This window comes from Euprymna scolopes, chromosome 26 (assembly GCF_053919585.1).
Source record: "Euprymna scolopes isolate OS-2025 chromosome 26, ASM5391958v1, whole genome shotgun sequence".
Classification (NCBI taxonomy): Eukaryota; Metazoa; Mollusca; class Cephalopoda; order Sepiida; family Sepiolidae; genus Euprymna; species Euprymna scolopes.
In genome coordinates, this window is record NC_136507.1 from 51006511 (window position 1) to 51026041 (window position 19531).

The following is a 19531-nucleotide window of genomic DNA, read 5'->3' on the forward strand; positions in this document are numbered from 1 at the left end:
AAATACGTTTAAAGAAAGTGCACATGATTAATCTCCCATAAAAATATAAATTGGTCAATTGTCCTAAAACGCCAGGATCATCTTGAAATGGTGAATTATTTTACATTTATGTGAAACCAATTCCCACTCTAAATTCTAAAATTGTTTTTGCTTTGTTTCTATCAAGTCTTCAGGATGTTCACACATAATTTTCCTTAGCCCTATTATTAACCCTAAGTCAGAGTGACAACCTCCCCACCTTCTCATAATTGCACAAAGACCCTCTTAAAACCATGCATAATCGCCTTTTAGAAAACAAACAAAAAAAACACCCAGGATTTATCTATCATAGGAAAAGGGGTGGGGGTGGGGTGGGGGTAACTGCCCTAAAACGCTCGAATGATTCAAAATAGGAAATCATTTTACATTAAATTCTAAAATAATTTTTGTTTATCTTTTATTAATGTTTTTCAAGTTGTTCACATGCAATTGTCTATAAAGGTAGAATCATATTTTGGAGGTGGTCAGATGGGGAGGGGTAACAGAAGATCTACAATAATACCAAAGAAATATTGCAATTTTTAACCAATCCTAGATTTTGATTTCAGTTTTTGGCACATAAAACGCATTACAACTAAACTTTGAGTTCTCTAATTTCTTTTCTTTTAATGAATACATGGCATTTTTAAGCAATCGCAGCATATTTATGTGCATTTACTGCAGATTATTTGGAAACCATTAATTTCTGGAGATTTTCAATAGCATATTCAAATTCCTTGCACAAAAATACACTTATATAGCACATTTCATTGCTTAGTCTTGTGTTTTAACAAAGATATAGCATTTTTACTGAAAAAGTAGTGCAAAAAATGTGACAAAATGCATATGGTCTTAAAGAGGGGAAAATATCCAAACATGCAGGGCATAAAAATAGTCATAACTTCCTTGATTTTAATTGGATTTTAAAAATTTAAAAAGATTCTTTCTTAGCTTATCAAGCTCTTTTTATATATACACCAATATTGAAATATTTTAAGCCATTTAAATTTTTTCATGTGTATTGCTAATATATATATACACTACACACAATGCTTCAAACAAACTACAATATTCTCTTTAACTTTGTTTTGTTTTAATTCTCAAAAAATATTTTTTCTTAATTGAACTGTGATTAAGTGACTGATTTTATTTTAAATTTACTGATTAAAAAAGAATGAACTGGTTTAATCCATTGCAAAAAATGAAAATTCTGTCAATTCTCTGGAAAATAGTACAAAAAGATTTAGCCCTGTAGTTTAATATTCCAATTTATTAAGAAACTTCCAGTGAATTCCCATCGAATATTCCAGGAGCCTACTAAAATTACCTGCTGTGTGCTCTAGGGACTCACTACATTAAATCACTATCAGCATAACTGTCTCTTCTGAGTTACTTAAAAAAATTGTTAGAAGGTACACACTTATTCCAAGTGGCTAAACAGTTAAATAGTTTAATTTGAAAGAATTTCTTTCATGGATTTGTTATTTAAAAGAAAAACTCTGCAATATCTTTTTACTTAAAAAAGAATTTGTGACTTTTGAATTTTTTTATTTTATTTAATAGCATTGAACATCAAGAAACTCTGGAAGATTTTAATAAAGGAATTGCAGAATTTACTTCAATGACTGTAAGTCTTGGAAATGATCATGTGTTTCTCCATGTATGTGTGTATGTATTTATGTATATTACAAAACGTTTGTCTGGGGATCAGTGTGTGTGTGTGTGTGTGTGTGTTGTGTGTGTGTGTATATATATATATATATATATATATATATATATATATATATATATATATATATATATATATATATATATATATTTTTTTTTTTTTTTCCAATTTATAGATTGAGTTCTCTGAAGGAAGAAAGACAAGTTTCCTGTTAGCATAAAGTGTGTATAAACTACATATATAGTGCTTGAATTTTTTCTCAGTGGCGATGTTTGTTGGCATCTTGGACTGTTTGGTCATAGTTGTATGCAAAACAGTTGTCTGTAGATGACTATATTATATATTTACTAGAATACCTACCCTAGGACAGGTACAATTTGTTGAACAGAAAAGTCTTGCACCACTTTTGTCTCCTTATGAAGATTAAAATCAAGATATAATGATGCTGAACTACAATCCTTATTCCACTTTTGATTAAAATTTTGATTCTGGAAAATGTCTAAAATTTAAGGCATAAGGAATTTTAAGTTCACTCTTCTATTTTGTAGCCCCCCCCCCCCTCCGTCCAGACAATACAAAGTAATCATGTTAAAACAGTTCTGTTCACTTTCTCCATTTTTCCAATTCAATGCGAGCCTAAAGTCCATACTAATTTTAAATATTCTTGGTTATAGTCAGCTAGCGTACTTCCTAACTTCCAATGTGGCTGCTACCAGAAGCGATAACAAGACAAATCAGTTTATGTTTTTTCTTTCACCCCCACCCCCCATACTTCCCCTGTGCGTGTACACCTTTTTTATTACATTTTTCTGATTGTTCTTTTTTTATTAATCATTGAAAAGTTTTTTGGTCTTATTTTAATTAAAATTTATTGAAATTAGTTTTATTTTTTTAAAGAATCATTGAAAACACAAAAGTGCACTCTTTTTTCTTTTTAATTAAAAAATTATTGAAAACATTTTTTAAAATCTTTTAAAACTATTTTGGGAATATTATGTATTGGATACATTTTTTTTTATGATGTTTAAATTTTTGTTATTTTGATTTCACTAATTTCATCTGTTATTTTGATTTCAATAATTTTATTTTTATACTTTCAGAAACGCCTATTTATTATATAAATTCAAATAAAATACTTTTTATTTTTAAAATTAAGAAAAAAACAATATTCTTATAATTTTTATAAACATATTTTTTATAAAATTTCAAATGAAATAAAAAATTTTATTTTTAAATTTTGTTATTAAAAGTTCAAATAAAGACTAATTGTGTTTTTTTATCTGTATAATTTTGTTAATTTTTATTGTATATTTTTCAATAATGTCCTTTTCTTATATTTTATTTAATAAAATTGCTTCACAATAGAAATACTGGAGAACAATATAAATGAAGGAACTGACTTACCTTGTCACCGCTTCTGATCGCAGCCACGCCGGAAGTTAGGAAGTATGTTAGCTGACTATAACCATATTCTCATATCCTCAGCATTGTTCATAGCAAAACAACGAGGATGAATTTGTCTCTTTTCCCTCATCATGATATTCATCACTATTCAATTTCAAAGCTGTTCTCTAATTTTATGACCAATCAAATAAGGGAGATAATTCTCGTTTTTAAACTTAATACACAAAAAAAAAAAAAAAAAATTTTTAACAGGCTTTTTCTTTCTTTATCAGAGAGAACATATGACTGGACACAATATTTTAAACTCTTGTTTTATGTTATCATTCCATTTGAACCATGCTTAAGGTAGACATGTTATTTATATAAAAAAGATTGTTTGAAATGTGTAAACATGTTGAAATTCTGTACACTTCTTTCTAGTTTTAAGTCATATCAAAAATGTTCAATTTTATATAATATTTGCAATATATATTTTATTTTGATTCTAGAAAGGTTCTATTTTCTGTTCTCTTCATGATCCTGCTGTTGAAGTAGCTACTGGCTATAACGACAAAAATGGTGTTGCCCTTTGGAGTCGGTGTGGCAAAACAATGGTAAGTTGTTTTGGTATTCTGACTATTCTATGTCTTCTCATCATTGCTGTTGATTTCCACAACAATGTAAACTCCGACCGTCTTCTTTTCAAACTTGGGGAAACTTTGAAACTTCTAGTAATGGAATTTTGAACTAGCACGGACGGATTGTTCTTGTTCCATCAGTCTTGTCTAAGTAAAAGTCTTGAGTAATATTTCTATTTAAAGTTACAGGTGATAATATCTAAGAACAATATAATAATTAACATTTCTATCTCGTCAAATGTTCATTTAGAAATTCTGTACAGATTCTTGTGTTTGACAGAAAGATTTGCAAATTCAAAAAGATGCACCTGAAGAAGATCAGAGATTATAGTGGCTGAAACGTGAAAATAATCTCCAAGATGAGAATAGTGGTCTGAGTAATACAAATTATCAATCCTTATCTTAAAAATTCTGAAAAGTTAGTTTACTTTTTTAAAAATATTTTTTTCTACATTTGTCAAATAGTGGATAGCTTTGTAGCAGACTTATGAAAAGAAAATTAGATGCCATGAGTTGTGGAACAAACAGCTGATTTTCAGATGAATAATTCAGCAGAAGATATCATCCCCTGTCCATAAAAATAAGGAATGTAGATATGCACAGACACAAGAGTACAAATTCAGTGTGATAAAAAAATAAGTCTGTGAAGTCAACTTTCTCCTTGCCCATTTAATCTCTTGAAAAAAATTATTTAAGGAGAATGAAAACTTTCTTTGGAATTGAAAAAGTATTATTTGTCAACGGAATATTTCAAAAAAATAGATTCTATGAAAATATATAGAACTAAAGAAATAAAAAGTAGGTTTGTACTTTAATTCTATAAGTCAATATATATTACCATATTAAAATTGTATTTGTTAGGTATGTGCAAAATAAATGCCTGATCCCCAAAATGTATAAACATTTTGACCACTCCTTTTATTTGAAAAATCAAAATTCGGGAAATCAAACAGTTTTAATGAAATTTCTAGTATTTATTAATTAATTATTACAGAATATAATGAACACAACATTGAAAAAAATTTTAGTAACTTAGCTTGTCTTTGGTAACATTTTTTTGTTGTATATTCATTTTTTTCACCCCTTTTGTTGTTTTGTTAACTATTCTAATTAATGGCCAGCAGTTTGTACTGAAAAATAAAGTTTTACACAACATTTTACAAAAGTTTTCTTTCAAATTATAAGAAAAACACAGACATCATCACTTATTTTCCAGTTTTTTTTTTTTTTTTCATAGGCATCACCACTTATTAAAGCCAAGAGGCCACTCAAGGATAAGGGTTAAAGTGTGTACAATTGGACACTATAGTACTCGTTAGTAATGGAAATTCGGTAGATTTGTTAACTTATACGGAACGGCTCATCAAAAACTTGTTTGCATTAGACTTGAAGACAACCATATTGTAGTCAGCTGGAAAACAAGAAAACGGAAGACAATTCCATAGGCGTGCAATTCTAAGAAAGAAGCTTTGTTCATGGAATCTATGTTTAGGTTTAGGCACAGATAAAGAGTGGGGGAAACTAGTGATAGTGTTTTCTGCTAGACGAGTGTTTCTTGTAAAAGTTTGGTGAGGGGGGCACCATAGATTGGAACTTAGTCGAGCACTTGCCATGACAATAACGATGAAGCAGAGACAAACTTGCAACATCTCTTCTATGAGAAAGAGGTTGCAGGGAAGAGAAAAGGACATCCCCTACGAGGTTACGAAGTCTATTTTGAACTCTATCAAGGCAGGATAAGTCCTTTCTAGCAACTCCTGCCCAGATGTGACAACAATACTCTATCCTTGGATGTACTTGGCTCTTATATAGATAGAGAATTGCATCAGCAGTGAGATATCTACTGGATCGATAGAAGGATCCCACCATTTTTCCAGCGGCCTTGGTAACGGATTTAATATGTGTTCCATTTCAGATCAGGAGTAAAGGTCAATCCCAGAAGCTTGTCAAAACATGAGGCCTCCCCAAGACGAGAGCCATTCATTTCAATTGATGCCAGATGGGGATCAGAGCATTGATGTAAAGATAAAAGCTTGGTTTTAGATGCATTAAAAGTAACAAGCCACCTCTTTCTCCATTGTACAACTTGCTCCAGATCAGAGGGGAGAGAATTGGAGAGAACTTGGTCGTTTACGGTCTTAGATGTGCTACCATAGATATTAGTGTCATCAGCATAAATGCCTACGAATGATGTAAGGATGTGATTTGGAAGATCATTAATGTAGATCAGGAAGAGAGTTGGGCCTAGGATGGACCCCTGAGGGACTCCAGCATTAATACTGTGAGCTTCTGATTTCTTCCCATCAACCACTACTCTTATGAACTGAGTGAAATGATTTAATAATTGAGAAGACATTTCTAGCAATACCGTAGCTGGAGATCTTGTGAAGTAAACCTTTATGCCATACTCTATCAAAGGCCTTTGATATGTCAAGAGCAATTGCCCTAGAAAGGTAGCCTCCGTCGAGAGATTTGCTAATCCTATGAGATTTAACTGTCAACACATCTCCTGTAGATCTAGCAGAACAGAAACCATATTGTGTGTCACTAAGAAGGTTATTTTTGTTGAGATGGTTGATTACTTCTCTATTTAACACAGATTCCAGCAACTTACTCATGACGCACAGAAGACTTATTGGCTTCTTCTCAATTATTAAATCATTTCTCTCTGATAGGTTCATAAGAGTAGTGGTTGATGGGCAGAAATCAGAAGCTCACAGTATGTTATCCAACATAAACAAATTCCTGATGAACCGCCCCCTTAAGTAAAACACTTGCAAAAATTTTTCCATTAGGCAGCATCCTCAAAGACAGGTCTTATCTGTAGACTATCTAGACAGCAACTGAGAAAGAGTTCTGGTTTTAATTGGTGACCACGTGTTAGTACAAGCGCTGCTACCGTATTTTGTGCTGGCAACAAAATTTATAGGCTATATTTTTTATTAAGAGATTCCAGGCACAAGGGAAATAACTTCGGTCTGGAAAAAATAATTTGTAGCAAAGGGGGGTAACTTTGATCTCCAGATTTTCATTAGTTTTCACTCACTTATTTTTAACTTTCAATAATAATAGGCCATCAAAAATCGCTGTAAATTCTACAACAATTAATCTACAAATACTAGGTATGTGCAATTTAATGGTGAAAACTGATAGGGTCCAAGGTTTTGAGAAGCCAGCTTATAATTTTTGTATAAGTTTCTGATTACTTTTTATTGTGTTTGAAAGATTAAAACTTAAAATTAATCTCTAAAAGGTAAAAAAAAAAATATTTTTACACATAAAAAATAAAAATTATAATAAAAAATGTTTTTGCGGCAGCTACAAAAATTCGAAAATTCAGGTAAATTTTCAAGTTAAATAACTTAATTTTAAAAGTCCTTTGAAAGATAAATATTACTTTTCTTGATCAATTTCAAAGATAATTAATGAAGGCCAGTTACTGGTTTGCTCTCACTTTTTAGGAATAATTGAGCAATTTCTTAAATTAAAATAATGTATTTATTTTAATTCAGCATCTTAAGACAAAGTCATAAGATACTAAATTTAAAAAAAATAATCTTTTTTTACTAAAAACTGCTTAATTATTCCTAAAAGGTGAGAGTTTTACTAATAGAAAGTGGTCATCGCTGGATAAAAATAAATGACAAGCGACACACAGAATTTCTATGGAAATTCAAAAGTCCTATATAAAATAGAAGTTGATTACAACTACAATTACAGGAGACTAAACCAGACATATTATTTCTAAGTGAAATTGGCATTGGACAGACTATTTCCCTAGATGAGTTCGTAATAAAAGGATACTCTAATTTAAATTCCAAATCTGACCCCCAACATCGCCATGGGCATGGAATATGTGCCTATATTAAAGATGGCTTTCAATGTGGTAGGGACATCTCCAGAAAAGATTCTAACTTACCCTATATGTGCACTTGCTAAAACTACTGAGTTTATATTTGTTCTCTACCGCCCCCCACAACAACAGCGGAGTTACTATTTTTAAAAGCATATTTGAGAAAATTGACCATGTCTTATCTGCTTATCCTTCAGCTAATATTCATGTCTGGAGACGTCAATGTTCACAATGTAGAATGGTTAACTCACTTAAACAAGACAGATGATGAGGGGAGGTTCTGTCATGATTTCTCCTTTGCTTTTTTTTATTTTTACATGGAGGTCACCACTTATCAAGGCCCGGAGGCCACTCAGGGATAAGGGTTATTGCGTGTACAGTAATCAATGAGATAGTATTGTAGTAATCATTAATATTGGATATTTGATAGAGTGTCTTACTTAAGAGGGCGGTTTGTCAGGAATTTGTTTATGTTGGACTTGAAGACATCCAAGTTGTAGTCGGGTGGGAAACAGGCAAATGGAAGAGAGTTCCACAGTCGTGTACTTCTAAGAAAGAAGCTCTGCTCATGGAATCTACATTTGGATTTAGGCACAGATAAAGAGTGGGGAAAATTATTGACAGTAGTTTCAGCCAGACGGGTGTTTCTCGTGAAAGATTGGCGAAGCGGGGACGAGAGATTGGAGCTCAGACGAGCACTTGCCATGGAAATAACGATAAAAAAAAAGACAGGCTTGCAACGTCTCTTCTGTGGGAGAGAGACTGCAGGGAAGAGAAAAGGACATTCCCCCACTAAGCTACAAAGTCTATTTTGTACTCTGTCAAGGCAGGATAGGCTGTTTTTAGCAGTTCCTGCCCAGATGTGGCAGCAGTACTCCATCCTTGGACATACTTGGCTTTTATACAGATAGAGCATCAGTAGTGAGATATCTTCTGGAGCGGTAGAAGGATCCCACCATTTTCCCAGCGTCCTTTCTGATGTATGTGTTCCATTTCAGATCAGGAGTAAAGGTCAAACCCAAAATCTTGTCAAAACATGTAAGGATGTGATTTGGAAGATCATTAATGTAGATCAGGAAAAGAGTTGGGCCCAGGATGGACCCCTGAGTGGCTCCAGCATTAATACTGTGGGCCTCTGATTTCTGGCCATCAACCACTACTCTTATGAACCTATCGGAGAAAAATGATTTAATGATTAAGAAAACATTTCAAGTTATACCGCAGCTGGAAATCTTGTGAAGTAGGCCTTTATGCCATACTTTATCGAAGGCTTTTTACATCTCAAGAGGAATTGCCCTAGTGAGGAAGCCTTTGTCAAGAGATTCACTAATCCTATGAGATATAACTGTTAGCATGTCTGCTGTAGATCTAGCAGAACGGAAACCATATTGTATGTCACTAAGAAGGTTATTTCTGCTGAGGTGGTTGATTACTTGTCTATTTAATATGGATTCCAACAACTTACTCATGACGCACAGGAGATTTATTGGTCTGTACTGAGAGGAGATGACTTATCACCTGAATTCTTAAATGCAGGGCATACTGATGAGGTTTTCCAGAGTGTAGGGAAGCACTTCTCTTTAAGGCAATGCTTAAACAGTTTTGTAAATATGGGGGCAAGTTCTGGTTGAAGCTTTTTCAGCACTATAATTATAGTCAGGGCCAGTAGCTTTAATCAAGGTTCTTGATTAGCTTAGCAACCTCACGCACAGATATTTGTATGTTGCATAGCGTGTTGTCTGTTATAGGAGGAAATACGGGAGTTGATGGCCTTCGTCGCATAGATTAGAATTAGCTGCAAAGTTCTTGGCAAAGAGTTTGGCTTTGTCTGATGCTGATGAGATTACCTCAGGTCCATTGATGATAGTTGAGATAGAGCACACGCTTCTATTCAGGATTCTGTTTGCCATTTGCCAAAACTGGTGGGAACCAAGCTGCTGCTCAGCTACTTTGGACTTAACGAATTGAGCATACAACTCTTTTGCGTTCTTTATTACTTTCTTACAATGGTTGCTGGCAGTCCTGAAAGCGGCTTTAGTTTCCATACATCTATTATGTTGGAAGCAGTGGAAAAAGTGATTTCTGTGCGCAATGGCAGCAGCACATTCTGGAGAGAACCATGGCTAGCTGTTAGGTTTTGTTGGAACTTTTTCGAGCGTATGAAATTGTCTATACCTACAATTAAGCATTCGATCAGGTCTGATACTATAGAGGACACATCCTTTTTAAACATGGAACGCAGAGGTAGATCTGATATAAATGTACGGAAACTATCCCAGTCAGCCTTAGTGTATCGATATACTGTATGATGGAGAGGTACGTCTGGGGACTTATTACATTTCATTTTTATCTTAATTGATACAACAGAGTGGTCGGAAGATCCAAGAGGAGACAGTACACAAACTAAACATAGTTCAGGGCAAGTTGTGAGAAAAAGGTCTAGTAGGCTCGCATACTGGCCGTCAATGTCGGGCACACGGGTGGGTTCATGAACAATCTGAGTGAGGTCATAGGCAATGGAGAAATCATGACAGAACCTCCCCTCATCATCGATCTTGTTTGAGTGGGTCAACCATTCAACGTTGTGAACATTGAAGTCTCCACATACATGAATGTTAGCTGAAAGATAAGCAGATAAGCTCTAGTCACACTGCATCTATTGTTATTCTGATAGTCAGTTTCATAATCCACAATGATCTCTGTTTTGATGGCTCATTGTAATACCACTTCCTATTCCAGTAGCTACTTTATAGGCTTTTTAAGACTAAAGTCAATAAGCATCTCCTGTCTTTACAAAAATAATATCTCATTCTTTTTGGCTCCTTACATCAAATAGTTTCATGCTTTGTCTGGAGCGATTTCCATAAAAAATAACATGCATTATCTACCTTTTTATACATGTGAAAACAAAATTTCTTTTTTATAATGAATACAGTGGAATATCAGTGTGGGGAAGGAAAGATTTCAAAGTTTTTTATTTATACTAATAAGTTATTATTTATTAAGACCTAATGCCATTCGAGGATAAGGATTAATGAATAGGATTAAATGGTGAATATTATGAGAAGATTGAAAATAATGAATGAAATGAATAAAATCTGATTAGTTGATGACAAGTATTTCTTGGCATTGGATTTGAAAATGTTGTAGTTTGCAGGGAAGCAATCTCATGGTAATATGTTCCACAAATTGAAGGTTCTTGGGGCAAAAAAAACTGTTCATCAAAATTCTGTTTGCTGTTTTAAGCTGCACAAAGAGGAAGAATGCTTAAGTTTGAAATAGTGAAATAGCATTATGCTTGATCTGCCACGCTCAGGTTAGAAATAGCATTTTCATTGCTTAATGTGTAAATTGAACATTAAGTATATAAGTTAAGTATATATTTTTGTTATTTTTCCTTTTTGTCAGATATCTGTAAAAATCTTTTCATTTTTGTCAGATATCTGTAAAAATCTTTTCACTTTGTTTCTTTTTCTGTTTTAGGTTGATGTCGATCTATTCATGCGGTCAATGGAAGCCATGATGCCAGATTGGTACCAAGCCTTGAGTGACGGAGATACAGATTTAAGTTCTTCTCGCAAACGTGTACTGAAATCTGTAGATAGAACTTTAACTTTTCTGGATAAAATTGTAGAAAAGCATGAATCATCCGAGGTAAATTGACCAATAGATAAAGCCGCTCTTAAAAATTTAGGCTGTCATTATTTTATCTTAAGAATTAGTAAAAATAGAAAATGTTTTTTTAAATTTATTTGTTTTTGTAGTTATTAATTCAGTTTTGGTGATATGATCTTTTACGATTTTACTGGACATGTTTTAATCTATTTGTTTTTTTATGATTCATTTAAGAAATTCTGAAATCTGATGCTTTAATTTGGCAATTGACAAATGCACCTATCAAGTTTGAATTAATTCTTCTGCAAACATAATACTGAGATTTTCACCTTCATCGTTCTCACTTTTTCAATAACATTGTTACTAATTTAGACTTGATTCAAACATATCTCCTTTAATTTTTTAAGTGTCTCTATTTGCGTTCCTCCCAATGAGTGCAAAGGTAGACATAAAGTCGGTTAGAATATAGAACTATGCTGGAACATTCCGAAACACCTATTACATTATATTCTTAAGTGTTTCTATTTCTTTGCCTCATCATGAGGACAGTTAGACATAAGGACAGTTTTTAACGTGGGGTAAATACAGCTCCCCAAACAGGAACATTCTGGATAGGAACAAATATAAAAATTGCCTCAGTCTGGAAGGACAGAACATATGAAGTGTAGTATGTAAATAAACAACTTGGAAAAAGAATATAAAATAAAAAAATACTACTCCTGATGATCATCATATGATTGGAAGCGTTTGAGAAAGAAATGGCTGAGACAAGATCATTCAATAATACCACAATATCAGCTGAGACCAAAAGAATTACTAGTCAACTTGAAAAAAATCACCAGAAAAATTTGAAGTAAAGGGAAAGCGATACATACATACATATATATACATATATATATATATATATATATATATATATTGTCTTTATGCAGAATGGTCTCTACTGTGTCAATTTTTGGTCTACAAACTTGAAACTTGATGTATGGGGGATTTGGACCTGTAAAACAAATTTGATTTGGTTTTTAGCTGGTAAAAATAATTGCTAAAGAGTAAAAATTGAAAATTTGGAACTTGGCAAGCTTAAGTCGACTAAACGTGTATCTTCTATACCTACACAAATATACATTTATATGTTTAAATACATTAATTTTTAAAAAAGTTTGGAGATGCATATCAACCTAGTTCAGATGATGACGCATAATGCTGGAAAGATACATGTTCTGGTTTTAATTTTAGCTGATGACACCCAAGTCATATTTTTTTTAACTTTTGAAATCACTACTATATATTGGGTATAAGAATATTGACTTTATAATAATATGAAATCTGCATAAATTAAAATATATTTAAGCATATTTTATATCTGGGTCATGTCAGGGGGCCACAACTATATATTAGGTACAATATAATAAACAATAGTGGAGTGGCTCTATAAAAATAAATACAAAATCTGCATAAATTAAAATATCATTTTTAAGCGTATTTTATGACCTCGCAATTCTGGGAAGCCTGCTAGTAGAATCACCTGTGACTCAAAAGAGCGATAACATATTTAAATATTTTTTTAAAAGGTTTTTGAAGCAATTAATTTGTTTATTACTATTATCTCACTAAATGACCCATTTTTTTTTACCCTCCCCTATTTTATGCAGTTTGTCTCATTCTCACTTTTATCACTTTCTCTGATTATTAAAGGTAATAAAGAAAGAATAAAAATATTGGAATAGTCCATTATAAACAAAAGGGATTATCGCCACATTTGACACATATTTAGAGAGGAAGAGGGAGCAGAAAAAGACTAATTTTGGATTTTGTCTCAAGTATTTTTTATATTTAACTAGCTTGGCAAACTAACTTTTTCTAGATTTAAACAATTTAACCCAATCTCGGTGGGTCACATTTTTTTTTCTTTTCTAGTAGAAAACGTATAAAACTTTTTCTTTGATCTGCATTCAGAGAGTCTATGTTCTTTTTATTACTGATTAATCTTTGGCTCTTTTCTTTTTGTTGATAACACTTAATTTTCAATTGCCTGTAAATTTCAGAGACTCCAAAAGTCAGCCATTTTTGGTTCCATTGAAGGTGGTTACGATATCAAAGAACGAAAACGGTCAGCCAAAGAAACTGCAGCCAGACCTGTGCAAGGTTTGTGTAAATAATTTCTTATAATCCTTATGACAAATTAGATAAGTGGTGACTTATCCGTAATACTGTACAACTGCAGCAACTATTTTCATCAACAGATATCGTCCCATAACTTGCATCCCCTAGACATGTTCTGTGTAGTACTCTGGTATCCTTTCGTTATCATAACTTGTTGGAACCATTAGGGTGCTTACAAGATATAAAGTAAAGTAACTGGCATTTTATATAATTTTCTGTATATCACATTGCAACCAAAGCTTCTTGAATCTCTCAAAGACTGATCACAACTCCTAAATTCTGATGCCTGATCCAAGAACATACAGTCTGCAGAGTTTGTTATTCACAGCCCCAATCCTAAAATGTCAAAAAAAAAAAAAAAAAAAAAATTGTGAGAATGAAATTCATTGATAAAGATAATGCAAAATTTTGTTCAGGAAGAAAAAGAAAATTCTTTTCAAACTAAACAAAACTAAAAATACATAATAAATTGTGTTTTGTAGCAAGATTGAGAAATAGGTATGTAAAAGCAAAGTTAAAAGAGGTGAAATTTCCACATAAACATGAAAGTGAAAATTCCCATCTCTAAGGTTTAGTTAAAAGTTTGGTTTAATTACTAAGGCAACTTGCACACCTTATAATTTTCTATGTATCAGACTGAGTAGAGTTTTCCTAAAGCAATTATGGTTAGTAACTCAACAGAAGAGAAATTCAGTCAACTTGTTTGTAAATTGCCACAGCACTTTTCAACAAATTCTGAATTTTTCTCACCTCTCAACTTTGTACTAAGGATAACAATTTCCTTCATTAAATCATGGATGACCATGGATGTCCTGGTGTAAATTTGTTTGGAAATGAAATAGGATTAGTCTGCATGAGGGGCTATCTGTAAATGCAGGAATGCAGTCTCATTTTGAATGCATTTTGGGATAAGAAACATGAATCAAAAAGAATTTTTGAAAATTAGTCAGTTTTGGCAGCTAGCACCTCAAAAAACTGCTAAAATAGCCATTTACAGCTAAAATCGACAAAAAGTAGTTGCTACACCACTGATTGCATTCTGGATTAAGGAGTCATCTATGGTATGGTACATTAGTTACTGCACAAAAATAACTGAGAAGGATTCCAGACTATTCTACTGTGTTGAACATGTCCTTGCACAGATCACAATTCTGACTTAAAATAGAAGTATCCTACAACAGATGATGAGAGAGAGGTTGAGAGTGGTCAGATTTTGGTGTGTGAAGTGAATCGGGAATAGAACTTGACCCTGAAAAATAATTTTATCACCCGAAAAATAATGCAAAATTTTCCAAAGCTATGCAAAAATTAGGAAAGAAGACTGAGTTTTAGTCATTTGGTTACGTTTTGATTGGGTCCTAATACCTTATTTATTTGCAAACTTTTCAGGCTCTCAAATACTTCTGTGCATTTCTACAACTTTTATCAACAGGTAATGGAACTAGAATTTGGCAAAATTGACTTTGAATACTCTACATTTAAATCTGGTGTAAGGCGTCCTTGCCAACTGAGCTATTGGTAATAATGGTAGCACTGCCAGATTATATTTGAACCAACGACTGTCACTTAATTCACCTTAAAATATCAGAAATGGGTATATGATTTTTTCAACATTTCAAATTAAGTTAAGACTGGCCAGGAAAAGTTTGCAAGCTTTTTTATTTCCAGAAATTTGATTAATTTTCATAGTTTTCTTCAAGTTAGTATTTTTTTCGATTTCCAATGATTACTTCTTTCTTGTTTCGTGTTTTCAGTTATTTTAAGTGAATTGGTTGCTTTCTGTGAATAATCTACTGTAGTCTGCTGAAAACAAGCCTAAATGTTGAGGGTGATTGGAGTGATGAAGGGGGATTAATCATAGTGGTTCTCTGTATGCCGTTGACACGCCAGTTCTCATCAGATCACCGAAGTTAAGCAACGTTGAGCCTGGTTAGTACTCAATGGGTGATCATTTGGAAATTCTAGGCGCTATATGTGCTCTCCACTTATCTTGGTATTTGTTTCCAGTCGTCTTGTACATACACTTCACTTGCCACTGGTATTTAACAATGTCGACCCAGGAGAGGTGTGGTTGGAGATTGCACACCTCCTGCCACAAAAATTTCATGTGCAGGCACCCCTGTCAAAGACTGAAGGAGCCTATATCTCTGTATGCTCCAGACAAATTTGGGTCAACCTTCGAAAATGCCCCCAAAATTCAATTTTTCAACTAAATATCCCATGAATAATATCCATGAACATAATTTTAATATGAGAAAAGAGAATAGATCAATTCCGAACACATAGAATATCATTTATCTACAGAAATCGGCAATAATTCCTCATTTTATCCCGAAATTCCAATTTCTGTCAGTTTTTTTGGAGTGTTAACCATCAAAAGTTTACTTTTTTCAAAAATTCCTTTTGAATCTTACTCAGGGCATTAATTGACACCAAAAATGAGACTGCATCTGTGAATTTGAAGATAGACCCTATTTTCGACCTCATACATAGATAGACCCTATTTTCAACCCCGCTTCGTCCAGAATTGAAATAGGGCAAATTTACGTAAATGGAATCACCAGTTCTAATTCTACAAATGATTTATTTTTAATATCTCGTACTACTAGTTGTCTGAAACCCTTTAGTGTTATTACGTCCAAGTTTAGTGTCAATCTAGTAGTCTATAGGGAGAAGGTGACTTTTGTTTAATCATTAAAAGTTTTTATAGCAAAATCACAAGCCAGATGACAAACTATTTTGTCCAATGCACGTGTGAACCTTTCATCTTGTTCACTTGTTAGAGATGTCTTTTTCAAGGAATTTCAAATAAGGCTAGCCGACAGCTGCTGAGAGGATACCTTGTTTTTATGTCTAAGAAATGAACATCAGTCTAGCTGTCTATGTAGAGAGGTGAGCTACCTTGTAGTATTATAACATGGTTCCTTACTTGGATAGAGTTATTGATGACAGTTTTGTCTTTGGAAATGTACCGAGAAGTATGTTTACAATTTGATAAAAGTTATAAATTGGTGAATTATAAAAATGGATAAGCACGCATGAATGTTGAATGATTTGAGAAAAAAATAGTGATAAATTCAATAACAGGGTTTTTACATGGGTTAAACAACAAATCATTTAAATATATCTGTCTATATATCTATAAAAGTGAAAGTGTCTGTCTGTCTGTGTATCTGTGTGTCTGTGTGTGTACATTCCCCTATCTATAAATTAAAAATGGTGTGAACAATAGTTTTGAGGGAGTAAAGTTTGTTTTGGAATGTTGAAAGTTTTTGTGTTTGTAGAATGAGAAAAAGATGCAAATATGTTTTTGTGTTTACCTTTCTTTTTGTAGAGGCAAGGAAAGCAGTTGTGTTTAAGTGACTTTGGTACAAGTGTGATGATATATCTTCTGCATAACAGCGCCATGGATCCCAACATTGTGTGTCGTAGATTTGTTCTCCTTCATCTTATCTGCTTATGGGCGTAGTTTCTCACACTGGCGGCTGTCAAGAGGAGTGCATGGGTTCACAAGTATAAAAATAAAATAAAACACAATTCCTAAGGAAAGCACAAACTCTGATGCTTTTTGTACATATCTGTTGCACTCCATCATTGTTTCTATCACAGGGAAACTACCACCTAAACACTAAGGTCCATATCTGCATCTACTGTTAATTTCGTGTCTGTCAGTCAGTTTCCCCATCTGCTCTGAGCCATGAGCTGTCTTCAGCTGTGTCCAAACTCCAACTGTCATCAAGTGCCCAACTGCAACTCCTAACCGTCATCAACTGGACACTGTAGTAAAATGTTGCAAAACACTAAACTCTGCAAACCACTCTCACCGTCATAAAACTAAATATATCTATTCATTCTTCCGTCTTTTTGTTTCCGTCTTGAAGGTTAACATTAGATTGTTGGTCAGGGTTCACACTCTTTTGTCTACTTTAGTGAACAACTCCCTATCTATCGTGTTTTCATCAACCCTATTTTATATTTCTTTTGTTACATCTTTTCCCTGCTTCCGAACACTTGGGGGGGGGTAGTATCACACAAGTTGTGTTTCTCAAGATGAACCTGAACCTTGGTTAGGCACTGATTGTTGTTGTTATTACCAAGGTTGTCTCACCCAGAAAATCTGAACTTTGGTGGTCGAGTTCACAGATTTAAAAAGATTTTTGTATTTTGCACAAACGTATTAACTGTATCACTTAAAATGAATCGAAATCATTTTCATTTGCTGAGAAAGAGTAAACATGTCAATGTCAAATGTTATTTTTTTATTTGCTCTGTCAGTTAAAAGCAAATGATTTTAGTAAATCCATTCAGTATAGAAGAAAGAAAGGAAGGAAACTAAGAGAAAAGGAAAGTGTAAGCTGAACAGATGGAAAATGAAAGAGTAGCTTATGCAAGTTAATATCTTTTTCATGTTCATCTTGAATAGAATGAAATTTTTCAATTAAAATTTTTTTTTTCTTATAATCATAATCTCATTCTTCTATTTGTTAATGACACATCCAACATGACATGTCTTCTTGAAATGAGTATTTTCTAATATTCAAAACCATTCTTATCTCATTGTTATTATATTTTTGTAATCGTTTGAAGACCAAAATAAAAAATCATACAAGAAATCAAAATAAAAGTTCCATTTAAGAAATATCTTTTTATACATCCAAAATTATTTTCTTATTCACATAATATTTTCTCCTTTTTTTTTTTATAGAACAAGTTTTTCCTCCATTCAGAACCATTATTTTATTCTTCTAATCTTCTAATCATAACTTTATAACTTTTTGAAGCCATCAATAACAAATAAGACAATAAATTGAACAGAATGAGTTTTTCTATTTTTTTCTTTTTTTGGTCTCATGTTCAAAATGTTCAGACAAATTATCTGTTAAAAAAAAAAAAAGTCTTCATAGAACAATTTTTTTTCCTCTGTTTAAAACCATTCTTATATTTTCTCAGGATTCGTAATTGAAGGTTTCCATAGATTTGGTGCTTCTGCTAACCTTACCAAAATGGACAAGATGGTTTCACTTTTGAAAGAAACGAATGTAAGACTTTTATTTTAATTTTATGTTTGAACACTTGTCTCTCACTTATTCAACACAAAACATGGAGTTGCATCAAATTTAGCATAAAGCACCCTTGAGATGTTGTGTTATAGAGTTGGTAATATTACTACTATTACTAATAGCAAAAACTATAAATATTTGTAGGCTCCAAAATCTCGAGGTAGAAATGCACCAAGTTTGGTATGAAACACCCTTGGCATGCCAGATGTGTCATGGGAAAAGGTTCCGAATTATACTACTAATGTTATTTAATGCTACTAATAATTAGCCCTTCCAGTTTTCAAAAGTATTCAGACAGTAGGAGGAAGTTGGTTAAAATTAGCAAATTGTTACTATCACTACTGTTAATAATAATAAGTATAAAACACCTATAGACTCCGAAACTAATGGTTATAGTTTTACCAAATTTGGCATAAAGAGCCTTTGAGATGCCAGGATTAAGAATACAAATTTTGATGTTTAAAAACAAAAAAGCTAAAGATGATGGGTTAACATATAAAGAAGAAGAAAGAAATTATGTTTTCAAACTATACATTCTAAAACTATTGGGTAAAATTGCCCTAAATTTGAAATAAAGAATCTTTGGCATACTGGGTGTAAAAATCTTAAGAATACTAACTATGCTATTAAAATAAAAATGCAGTAGCAAGACTAAATGTTGCTTTTTGGGCAGCTTTTTGGTTGGTTAAAATTCAGAACAGCATCGCTTTCCAACATGATCACAACGTTGTACAAGTGTTTGGTAGTTTACTATATAAATACAGGTAATGGGATTTATTGCTGTAAAAATCTAATAATACTTTGATGACATGAGTGATATTAGAAAACACTAGGGAAGAGATAATCATCAGTTTTTGTTAAAAACTGAAATGACACTCAAGGCATTTCTTGTTTATCATCCAAACGAAACTGTACATAATCTTTGTATTGATAAAGTTGAGCCAGTTGTTGCACTGATAGTGAGAATAAATGGTTAACTTCTTATTCACATTAGAACAAATTTCAGTGCTTATCCAGAATTCTTCCTATATTAAAAATCAAAAATAAAGATAAATCTGTATGATGTACTTGCCTGTGACGGAAAGAGAATATCATATTCCAAAAATCACATGAATTGATCAAGTAGTTTTTT

General features: G+C 32.7%; 1 protein-coding gene across 2 annotated transcripts in view; it reads left to right on the forward strand.

Moving 5' to 3' along the window:
- The window catches only part of LOC145248033 (queuine tRNA-ribosyltransferase accessory subunit 2-like), a 45229-nt gene that overhangs the window by 15363 nt on the left and 10335 nt on the right, over positions 1–19531 (forward strand). For both annotated transcript variants that reach the window (XM_080109757.1, XM_080109758.1), the window contains exons 4-8: positions 1582–1645; positions 3580–3684; positions 11045–11215; positions 13222–13321; positions 18290–18378. In XM_080109757.1, coding sequence (XP_079965883.1) covers positions 1582–1645; positions 3580–3684; positions 11045–11215; positions 13222–13321; positions 18290–18378 — 529 coding nt within the window. The remainder of the gene's footprint in view (positions 1–1581; positions 1646–3579; positions 3685–11044; positions 11216–13221; positions 13322–18289; positions 18379–19531) is intronic.